Source organism: Triturus cristatus, chromosome 7 (assembly GCF_964204655.1).
Source record: "Triturus cristatus chromosome 7, aTriCri1.1, whole genome shotgun sequence".
Lineage (NCBI taxonomy): Eukaryota > Metazoa > Chordata > Amphibia > Caudata > Salamandridae > Triturus > Triturus cristatus.
Genome location: NC_140590.1, coordinates 1,018,549,200 through 1,018,561,497, shown reverse-complemented (window position 1 = coordinate 1,018,561,497; position 12,298 = coordinate 1,018,549,200). Strand labels below are relative to the sequence as shown.

The 12,298-nt window shown below is 47.6% G+C and overlaps 1 protein-coding gene across 4 annotated transcripts in view; it reads left to right on the top strand.

Annotated features, from left to right (window-relative positions):
* The window catches only part of ZCCHC10 (zinc finger CCHC-type containing 10), a 152,705-nt gene that overhangs the window by 73,393 nt on the left and 67,014 nt on the right, over positions 1-12,298 (top strand). For 2 of the 4 annotated variants that reach the window (XM_085618068.1, XM_085618069.1), the window contains exon 2: positions 1,475-1,636. In XM_085618068.1, the coding sequence (XP_085474194.1) occupies positions 1,475-1,636 (162 nt within the window). Of the gene's footprint in view, positions 1-1,097; positions 1,234-1,474; positions 1,637-12,298 lie in introns of all 4 variants that reach the window. The other 2 variants (XM_085618070.1, XM_085618071.1) reach the window with 2 other exon arrangements.

Below are 12,298 nucleotides of genomic sequence, written 5' to 3'. Positions count from 1 at the left end.
CCACTCGTGTTCTCCATTGTGCATTGAATACACTGACTCATGAAATGAAGCAGTTTTAAAAATTAACATTACAAATAAAAATAGCGAAAGCAAAAAGCAGCATATGAACCGTGTTAGCTTTTTATTCTGTAAAAAGCAGCTGAGATCTCTTTTGGCACTTGTTTTAGTGAAAACGATAGATTTCCTGTTGCTAAGACCAACATCAACATGTATTTGCCCAGTTAAATTCAATTCACTTAAATGCGGTTGTTTTCTTTTGTGTTTTTCAAAAGTGTCAACTGAAGGAAACAATTGTGTTCAATAAAAGATACTCCATAGTGTGTGCATATGGACTGTTTGCCCACCATGCTTCTCCAAGTCAGAGCAGCCTTTCCAGCCACTGACAAGCACAGTACCTATGCTCACTTCTACACAAGGACTCTTGTGTCAGCAATGACTGAGCATCATAATTGCAATACCAGGAGCCAGTTTATTTTTTCCAACGTCAGGCCAGCCCTGGCAGCAATATTATAACTGTTGCCACTGCAAAAGCATTGGAACTGATGCGTCTGAAACCAACAAGCCGAGCCTGAAGCCATTTACAGCTATCGGGGGCATGCACTGCCTCAAAGACCTGTTGTTTACAATCTGTGGGCTTCATCTGTGATTCTGACTGGTGTGGGCAATAGGACACCTGGGCATAAATAAGTATACATTTAATAGTTTCCCTATTTGTACGCACTAGTCTTCGTTACACAGACTTGACCGTTTACTTAAACGTTTAAATACTTAGATGTATTTGCAATTGTATTATTTAAAATCTAGGCCTGTGTTCCGGTCTGCTGTTCCACCAATATATGCACCCACCCTCACACTACACAGCAAGCAGTCCATCCACACACCCATCCACCCGCGCTATCTTAGCATCCTGCTTAGTTATTTATTTATGCCAATTGGTGATGTCTATTTGTGTCTTTACAAGTGCCTCAATGGGCTTTGTACGAAACGGAGAATAAGAAAAGGGGCATACCAGAAAACCAGAATAAATAGCGGCTTGAAAAGGCATTTAGTGTTTTCATATTCACTGCTCAGATTTTCTTTTCCTGGTCTTTTTGCAGAGCATATTTCATAAATTGCCGGATTGGTTAATTGTACCTTCACCAGATTCTGATACTTTGAGAATGACATCCATGGACGTAATGACTGAATGAACAGCCAAACGTAAAATGAGTATGTCCGCTCACGCAGGAGAACGTAAATGTTTTTGTTACGCTTTACATTGTTGTGTGCAATCTAGTTTGATGCAGCTAAATCACTTTTCCATTGTGTGTATATACTTATATTTTGTTGCATGAGTTGATTAGATGCATTTCTTTAATTTAAACTGTATAATCTTTTGTACCACTCATTTGTTTGTTGAGAGATCTTGTTAAGAGTACTTAGGATCTGAACCTGAAGATAGCGCTCTGAATATTACTGTATATCTTCTTTGTAGGGAAGCAAACAAGCAGCATGTACGATGCCAAAAGTGTTTGGAAATGGGGCACTGGTCTTATGAATGTACCGGGAAAAGAAAATATCTTTACAGACCTTCAAGAACTACAGAACTGAAAAAAACACTCAAAGAAAAAGAAGCTAGGTTGGTGCTGCAGCAGAGGTAAAGTGTGCTGACAAATAACCATAAGTATTCTCTTTATGTGAAAAAACTGCTTACCAATTGCAAGTTAGCTTTAATGTTTAAACATGCTCCTGCAGATAAAGTGAAGTGTGCACCTCAATGTAGGCCGGTGAAGGGGCAAATAGATACTCTCCCATATGGGTCGGTAGACACTTTAGGATGTTTCCCCATCTAACAGAATATTGTGCTCTGTTAAGACAGCAATGTAAAAGTGAAGTTCTTGTAATGGGTCTAAGATATCAAGCCCACTGTGGGTGTGGGAAAGGGACAATAGATCAGAGAAGTTAAGTGTCCGGATTCTACACCTCTCCTCACAGTGCTCAGACATTCACAAAAATAATAATTAAAAGATTTTATTAGACAATATTATGTGACTAATTATATAGAATAAATCGTTTGCTCATGTTGAATAGGTAATAGAGATCCATATGTAAGGGTACTGGGGTCAAGAGGGGAACAAGTAAAAGACAAAATGGCAAGCGCCTCCAGTGCACTCACGGATGTCTAGTTAATTTGGGGAAAAGTGACCATAGAAGTGAGAAGTTAAATGAGAAAACAGGATGGGACAGACCTTATGTAGCCTGATATTGATTGCATAATACTTGCCCTTCTCCCAGTCTTCCTTATATATTGTCCTTTATGGATACTTTCTTTCCAAATCTATTGTTTTTTTAGTATAGTGAACCTATTTGAAACCATACCATGAACGGCAATAGGGACGCACGCGATAGAGTATGATTGGAATATCTTAAATTGAAATGTTACCATTCTTGTTACATCATTAATCTGGTTCTATTACCAAGCCACTAGCTCCTCTGTACCCACTACCAAAAGAACCGCACCAATCTGTACAATAACTATAACCTCCAACAGTACATCCCTGCTCGTCATACTTTTTAGGCAACTTCGCCTTCTGGTTAGATGATCATGCCAACATTTGTGCCCTGGGATTTTGTGAAAACCTAGACCATCTGCGCTTTATTGGCAATGCAACTTACTCTTTCTGAGGACCACATTCTACAGCCGTTCTTCAGACGCTACAAGTTATTTCTTGATATGACCACTCCCTCATCTGTTTCTAGTTGAAAATGCACTAACCATCCCTTGCAGGATATCAAAGATAATCAGTTTTTCAGCTCTCTTAAAATCACTGTCCAACATGAACAACCTTTCAAAATCCAGTACCCTGGATTCCTGAGTTCCTTCCTAGTTCTTATTGTTATGATTTACTGCACTCGCAAAATATAAATCGATGTGAACGATTCACAACTAACTACGTGCGGGGTACTAGAGAAAGTATTACTTATGGTTCCAGTATCAAGATTGGATTCTCTCGCCTGACTGCATGAGGCCATACTCCGTTATGACTGCTAAATGATTTAGTACAAAGGTAAAATGCTGCAGTGGAAAATAATGGATAATCCAGTGTGACAGTTAAGTTCATTCAAAAGTTCTCTTCCTTCCGGAACTCCTACACATTATTTAGATGGTAATCTCATAACACCACCTGTGAATTAGTACGGTATTTTATTTTTACCATTATACTTCCATGCTGACATTCACAAGTAGAAAATTAAAATTCCTCTAGACTGTTGTTTAGACCGGCATGAAAGCTAACCCCTACTGCACCATCTGATATTTTTATCTTTTGCTGATGTAGCCCAAAATTGTGAAAGTCTCTGGGATAAACAGTCCGCATTCAGTTGGCTTAAAATCGAGGGATACCAAAATCACAAGATTAGTTTCCACAAATACCAATTTTTTTATTTTTTTATACCCCAACATTTCCCAAAGTGGTTTATCAGATTTAATTGTGATACAGTAGCCTTCTATTTCCACACAGGTAAAGTGCAAGTAAAATATTCTAGAATGTCATGGTACATCAGCTTCCGAATTGCACGCTCATACATTTAATTATTATGTCATTGTTCAATGATGTAAGGTGAGACTTGCTGGGGATTCTTGTCTGGCAGCATCCAAAGATTGCAGGATCTTGACACAGTTGTACTGTTTCTCATTTTTAGGTCGAAGCCTACCAGGTGTCTGGTTTGCTAATGACATCTTGGGGGCAATTGCATGCTTTCCTGGAAATACATTCTGCCCATTGCTTATCATTGGCTTTGTGGTTTGTAAATCACATTTGCTTGCTTTCTATTTGTTGGCTCTGTTTTAGGATGTCCAGTGATGCAGCGCAAAGGACAAGATTATATATATTCTCCTTATGTCACGGATTCTTATTCACAACAATTCATTCATACACTCATTCATTGGTGGGGCCCATAACACCAACTCACTCGTCATTCAACCAAACTCACTCGAATATGTACACAGGAGAATAAGGCGCTGGACATCTTCAGAATCCTGACCTTAACATCAAGGCACTCCACTACTTGCTCGATGGACCAATTAGTTGGACTGGTTGATGGTGAATTAGAACCAGCAAAGACACAATTAAAGCCTAGGAAACACTTGATATTTTCTGTAATTAATTTAAGAACCACAAACTCATTTCTAATTAATTCAAAATTGTGTTTATCTTATTAATTAAACTCTTAAATTGTCATTTATTACCTGAAGCTCATCAGCTGATCAGTAAATTAATTAAATGAAGTTATGAACATTCAGAAATTTCTCTTAGACCTAGATTTCAAGGAAAAGTACATTGAGTTATTTACCAATTTAAGGTTGATCGAAGGTTCAATACAAACAGGAAGTTATCGGCATTCTCAAATGAGACTCCCTAGAACGGACAGTCCAGTCCTCGCCAAAGGATCAAACCGGCGGACAAAATACAGGATACAGCATAGAAAAGTTCAGAATTTCAGCAAAGTCTGAACATCAATCCGGAGCATGGACCAATTCCTCACTCAAACGGATAGTATAGAATTTAGGAAAGACAAAGAAATAACCCAAAAATACATGCAGCCACAACCGTGACCCACTAAACGAACCGAATGCTGCGGCAACCAACCGTTCCAACTCTGACGACTCTGACGACTAATGATTGATGAGAGGGTTTTATATATCCTTTCATTGCATTACTTCATTTTAGATATAGAAACATTAGGGCAGACCACATGTTCTGATTGGACAGTCCGGGTTTATCAGTAGTTCGTTTAAATTTTCCCAGTGCAAACTGGTTCTCCATAGTGACTTTTCACGAAGTTCTCAAATTGATATTTTCGATTTCGTTCCCAGGCAGGGAACAGTAACCATATTTCTTCCCAAGGTGAAAAGGGTCCCACGGATAGGTCTTCTCTTTGTCTCTTACTTGATTCTCATTTGGTCATCCCTTGGCTGGCGGTCAAGTCCTGAATTTCGACCTTGGCAGGGAACACGATGTCAGAAGTTCAGGCTACCTCGTGATTTCTAGAGCCCTCTGGGCATGCTCAGAAGTCATCAGTTGCACATGGTAGCATCTGCTTCAGAGAAATTCATCTTTGGTACTGCGGCCTGGTAGACCCGAATGCCAACTTAAGCAAAAATAGACATAACAGTAATTAAAATATAGAAATGAAGATGCTAATGTGTAAACCCACACTAATCCCAATATATATTCGTATTTTCCTAGCTGTAGCAACATTTAAAGCGATAATACTTAACATTTTGTGACTTTTAAAGTACAAACGATCACAAAGCAACATAAATCATGCCATTTTACTATTTCGCCACAATCTAAGGTTAGTTTTGCGTACCATAATTAATTAATTGTTCTGCCATGCAATTAGCAATTTAGTCCCGCGTGTATTTCGTGTTTATCAAGGTGCAAAGGTTGATTAATAAATATTCACTGCAATCATGTTATTGTAAATTAAATTTAGAATGATTACTTAATTAATTCCATGCAAATTAGAGGAGGTATACAACATTGTTTTACCTTCTCCATCACCTGCATGAGTTCATCCCTTCCATTGCCCAAACTGTATTTACTGCATTCATTCACCAGTGCTCTATTTCTGTAAACAGGCTTTTAAATCTTGTGATCTTGTCGCATTTGCTGCGCATTCAAAGACCGAGGTCAAATGTCAGGCTCTGTATTCCAGGGAGCTTGGTGTTTACTTTTCTTTCTCTGACTTGAAAGTGAGAGGATTGATGTGATAATCATGCTGGCTGGTGGGGGTGTGCTTGAAGAAGGCTGTACTACGTTTTTTTTTTTAAGCACACAACAACATTTTAATGTCTATAAATGAACTCTGCAGATATTTCAGAATTTATCAGAATTAGAAAATCACAAATGAAGCAAATTTTTGGGTAACTCTGAAATGTGGTAGAAACAAATATTTTAATACGATCGAAACAAATCAATCTACATATTAACATTTGTGCACCGTTTACTCTTAGCAGTAAAATTGTATATCTGTGCAAATGTAATGGTCATTTCAATCGAAGATGTTTAACAGCAGTGCACTACCACAACATGCATACTTCACTTTACCCCATTTCACTCTACTCTGCACCACTACAGTCTACTCTGCACCACTACACTCCATGCCACTCCACCCTGCGTCACTGGACTCTACTCTGCACCACTTCACTTCACTCTACTTCTTTCTACTCTACACCACTCTACGCTGTGCCAATGCACCCTACTCTGTAACCCTCTATTCTACACCAGTGCACTCTATGCCAATTCACTCTACGTCACTCATCTACGCCATTCTACTCTGCACCTCTGTACTTAGCGCCATTCTAATCTGTGCTACTATGTGCCACTCCACTGTATGCCACTGCTCTCTACGCTGCACTACAGCACTCTACACCAATTCATTCTACACCACTTCACTAAAATCCAATGCACTCTGACACTGCACTTTACACCACTCTATTCTACTCTGTACCACTGTACTCTACCGCTCTCTGCACTAGTCTACACCACTGCACTCCACGCCACTCTACTATATACCACTGTTCTTTATGAAAGTCTGCTCTTCAGTACTGCACTCTCTGCCAGTGCCATCTACTCTGCACCACTCTACTCTATTGACTCTTACACCGTGCATCCTACCGAAAAAGAATCCTTACGACAGCCACTTTATCTGCAGAGTGGACCTTAAATATTCCCTACATGCCAACATCTAAAAGGCACTCACTATGTGCAGACGAAAAGTATGACTTAAAAGGAGTACTCACCCTTCTACATACAGCCTAATTGCTGCATCATTCAGTGGGCTGCTGAAACATTTCATATTGATGTTATTACATGTCTGAAAGTGGCTGATCCATATACATGTAGATACATGCGTTTTCCTGGCTCTTAAAAGAGGATTATGGAATATGGGATTTTTATATTGGCCCGAAGGCCCCCAATGAGAAAGTTTGGCCTTATTGACTGATGTGTATTCTGAATGTCTGTGGGAGACTGGATTATCTGTACTGTCCTTAAGAAGGTGGTAAAAATGTACAATTCCACCAAAACTCGACAACATACTAATGTGTGCATAATCTGCTTAACATTGATATACCATAGATGAGAATTCAAAGACAACATGGATCCCTGTTAATGAGTGTAGTGCATTGGCATCAGCAAAATAGACTAATTTTTGTTGTCTTCTCCCTTGTTTTTATATATTTTCCTTTTTTGGTTTTTATTTGGGCTGCATTGGGGTTGTTTGACAATGTGTGTATGAGACCTTGTTTGATACTTGTCATGTATTTTTAAATGCTAAAATTTTCCGTAGCATTTGTTAATACATACATACACAAGAAGATTATATATGTACTGACACTATATAGAACATCGCATAGTTAAAGCTTTGAGCATTTTCTGTATATTCGTGTGGTACTCATTTTGGTCAGTAAAATGTTATTAACTAAGTACTGTTGATGACTGATTGGCATGCCAGGGGTTTCTATATGTGCAGTGCTATATAGGTTTCCCAAAGGGAGAGTTTGATTTTACGGTTTACCACCACACTCTGCGCTTCTCTACTCTACACCACTCTGTCTGCTGGTGCATTCTATCCCACACTACTTTACTATGTGCCACTGCACTCTGCGTCACACTACTCTGCAGCACTGCACTCTGCACCACTCTGCTCTGCGCCACTCTGTTCTGCAGCACTGCACTCTGCGCCACTCTGTTCTGCAGCGCTGCACTCTGCGCCACTCTGTTCTGCAGCGCTGCACTCTGCGCCACTCTGTTCTGCAGCGCTGCACTCTGCGCCACTCTGTTCTGCAGCGCTGCACTCTGCGCCACTCTGTTCTGCAGCGCTGCACTCTGCGCCACTCTGTTCTGCAGCGCTGCACTCTGCGCCACTCTGTTCTGCAGCGCTGCACTCTGCGCCACTCTGTTCTGCAGCGCTGCACTCTGCGCCACTCTGTTCTGCAGCGCTGCACTCTGCGCCACTCTGTTCTGCAGCGCTGCACTCTGCGCCACTCTGTTCTGCAGCGCTGCACTCTGCGCCACTCTGTTCTGCAGCGCTGCACTCTGCGCCACTCTGTTCTGCAGCGCTGCACTCTGCGCCACTCTGTTCTGCAGCGCTGCACTCTGCGCCACTCTGTTCTGCAGCGCTGCACTCTGCGCCACTCTGTTCTGCAGCGCTGCACTCTGCGCCACTCTGTTCTGCAGCGCTGCACTCTGCGCCACTCTGTTCTGCAGCGCTGCACTCTGCGCCACTCTGTTCTGCAGCGCTGCACTCTGCGCCACTCTGTTCTGCAGCGCTGCACTCTGCGCCACTCTGTTCTGCAGCGCTGCACTCTGCGCCACTCTGTTCTGCAGCGCTGCACTCTGCGCCACTCTGTTCTGCAGCGCTGCACTCTGCGCCACTCTGTTCTGCAGCGCTGCACTCTGCGCCACTCTGTTCTGCAGCGCTGCACTCTGCGCCACTCTGTTCTGCAGCGCTGCACTCTGCGCCACTCTGTTCTGCAGCGCTGCACTCTGCGCCACTCTGTTCTGCAGCGCTGCACTCTGCGCCACTCTGTTCTGCAGCGCTGCACTCTGCGCCACTCTGTTCTGCAGCGCTGCACTCTGCGCCACTCTGTTCTGCAGCGCTGCACTCTGCGCCGCTCTGTTCTGCAGCGCTGCACTCTGCGCCGCTCTGTTCTGCAGCGCTGCACTCTGCGCCGCTCTGTTCTGCAGCGCTGCACTCTGCGCCGCTCTGTTCTGCAGCGCTGCACTCTGCGCCGCTCTGTTCTGCAGCGCTGCACTCTGCGCCGCTCTGTTCTGCAGCGCTGCACTCTGCGCCGCTCTGTTCTGCAGCGCTGCACTCTGCGCCGCTCTGTTCTGCAGCGCTGCACTCTGCGCCGCTCTGTTCTGCAGCGCTGCACTCTGCGCCGCTCTGTTCTGCAGCGCTGCACTCTGCGCCGCTCTGTTCTGCAGCGCTGCACTCTGCGCCGCTCTGTTCTGCAGCGCTGCACTCTGCGCCGCTCTGTTCTGCAGCGCTGCACTCTGCGCCGCTCTGTTCTGCAGCGCTGCACTCTGCGCCGCTCTGTTCTGCAGCGCTGCACTCTGCGCCGCTCTGTTCTGCAGCGCTGCACTCTGCGCCGCTCTGTTCTGCAGCGCTGCACTCTGCGCCGCTCTGTTCTGCAGCGCTGCACTCTGCGCCGCTCTGTTCTGCAGCGCTGCACTCTGCGCCGCTCTGTTCTGCAGCGCTGCACTCTGCGCCGCTCTGTTCTGCAGCGCTGCACTCTGCGCCGCTCTGTTCTGCAGCGCTGCACTCTGCGCCGCTCTGTTCTGCAGCGCTGCACTCTGCGCCGCTCTGTTCTGCAGCGCTGCACTCTGCGCCGCTCTGTTCTGCAGCGCTGCACTCTGCGCCGCTCTGTTCTGCAGCGCTGCACTCTGCGCCGCTCTGTTCTGCAGCGCTGCACTCTGCGCCGCTCTGTTCTGCAGCGCTGCACTCTGCGCCGCTCTGTTCTGCAGCGCTGCACTCTGCGCCGCTCTGTTCTGCAGCGCTGCACTCTGCGCCGCTCTGTTCTGCAGCGCTGCACTCTGCGCCGCTCTGTTCTGCAGCGCTGCACTCTGCGCCGCTCTGTTCTGCAGCGCTGCACTCTGCGCCGCTCTGTTCTGCAGCGCTGCACTCTGCGCCGCTCTGTTCTGCAGCGCTGCACTCTGCGCCGCTCTGTTCTGCAGCGCTGCACTCTGCGCCGCTCTGTTCTGCAGCGCTGCACTCTGCGCCGCTCTGTTCTGCAGCGCTGCACTCTGCGCCGCTCTGTTCTGCAGCGCTGCACTCTGCGCCGCTCTGTTCTGCAGCGCTGCACTCTGCGCCGCTCTGTTCTGCAGCGCTGCACTCTGCGCCGCTCTGTTCTGCAGCGCTGCACTCTGCGCCGCTCTGTTCTGCAGCGCTGCACTCTGCGCCGCTCTGTTCTGCAGCGCTGCACTCTGCGCCGCTCTGTTCTGCAGCGCTGCACTCTGCGCCGCTCTGTTCTGCAGCGCTGCACTCTGCGCCGCTCTGTTCTGCAGCGCTGCACTCTGCGCCGCTCTGTTCTGCAGCGCTGCACTCTGCGCCGCTCTGTTCTGCAGCGCTGCACTCTGCGCCGCTCTGTTCTGCAGCGCTGCACTCTGCGCCGCTCTGTTCTGCAGCGCTGCACTCTGCGCCGCTCTGTTCTGCAGCGCTGCACTCTGCGCCGCTCTGTTCTGCAGCGCTGCACTCTGCGCCGCTCTGTTCTGCAGCGCTGCACTCTGCGCCGCTCTGTTCTGCAGCGCTGCACTCTGCGCCGCTCTGTTCTGCAGCGCTGCACTCTGCGCCGCTCTGTTCTGCAGCGCTGCACTCTGCGCCGCTCTGTTCTGCAGCGCTGCACTCTGCGCCGCTCTGTTCTGCAGCGCTGCACTCTGCGCCGCTCTGTTCTGCAGCGCTGCACTCTGCGCCGCTCTGTTCTGCAGCGCTGCACTCTGCGCCGCTCTGTTCTGCAGCGCTGCACTCTGCGCCGCTCTGTTCTGCAGCGCTGCACTCTGCGCCGCTCTGTTCTGCAGCGCTGCACTCTGCGCCGCTCTGTTCTGCAGCGCTGCACTCTGCGCCGCTCTGTTCTGCAGCGCTGCACTCTGCGCCGCTCTGTTCTGCAGCGCTGCACTCTGCGCCGCTCTGTTCTGCAGCGCTGCACTCTGCGCCGCTCTGTTCTGCAGCGCTGCACTCTGCGCCGCTCTGTTCTGCAGCGCTGCACTCTGCGCCGCTCTGTTCTGCAGCGCTGCACTCTGCGCCGCTCTGTTCTGCAGCGCTGCACTCTGCGCCGCTCTGTTCTGCAGCGCTGCACTCTGCGCCGCTCTGTTCTGCAGCGCTGCACTCTGCGCCGCTCTGTTCTGCAGCGCTGCACTCTGCGCCGCTCTGTTCTGCAGCGCTGCACTCTGCGCCGCTCTGTTCTGCAGCGCTGCACTCTGCGCCGCTCTGTTCTGCAGCGCTGCACTCTGCGCCGCTCTACACTGCAGCGCTGCACTCTGCGCCGCTCTGTTCTGCAGCGCTGCACTCTGCGCCGCTCTGTTCTGCAGCGCTGCACTCTGCGCCGCTCTACACTGCAGCGCTGCACTCTGCGCCGCTCTACTCTGTAGCGCTGCACTCTGCGCAGCTCTACTCTGTAGCGCTGCACTCTGCGCAGCTCCACTCTGTAGCACTGCACTCTGCGCCGCTCCACTCTGTAGCACTGCACTCTGCGCCGCTCTACTCTGTAGCACTGCACTCTGCGCCGCTCTACTCTGTAGCACTGCACTCTGCGCCGCTCTACTCTGTAGCACTGCACTCTGCGCAGCTCCACTCTGTAGCACTGCACTCTGCGCCGCTCCACTCTACACCAGCGCACTCTATGCCAATACACTCTATAGCACTCTAATCTTTACTCTACTATGCACCACTGCACTCTTTGCCACTCCATGATTCTCCACTGCACTCTACTTTGCATCACTACATTCTACATCGATGGACTGTACACCACTTTACTCCAAACCCGTGCACGTGTCTTTACGGCAATCTACTCTGCACCAGTACACTCTACACCACTATACTATACTCTACTCTGCAACACTTTACAGCACTGTGCTATATGCCACCACACTCTCTGCCATCACACTTCACTCTGAGACTGTACTCCACTCTGTTCCACTCCACTGCTCTCTGCTCTGTGCCACTGCATTATACGCCAATGCACTCTACGCCAGTCTACTCAAAACCCATGCACTCCACACCTCTATACTCTACTTTGCAATGCTTTACACCACTGTACTGTACACCAGTCCCCTTAAATCTACTCTGCACCACTGCACTCTATACGACACTGCACTCTATACGACACTGCACTCTATACGACACTGCACTCTATACGACACTGCACTCTATACGACACTGCACTCTATACGACACTGCACTCTATACGACACTGCACTCTATACGACACTGCATGCTTCAGCACTGCAGTTTGTTACTGCACTCTGCGGCACTGCAATCTTCTCTGCACTACTTCACTCTACGCCACTATTCCACTCTACGCCACTGAAATCTACCTTGTGCCACTCCACACTGCTCTGCTGTACTCCGCTACACTGTGCAACTGCACTAATTGCCTAGGCACTCTGCACCATTTTACTCGAAACCAATTAACTCTACTCCAATCTACCCTGCACCACTGCACTGTACACCACTCTATTCTATGCCACTGCACGCTAAGACCCACTACACCATTGCACTCTACATCCCTTTACTCTGCACCTCTGTACGCGCC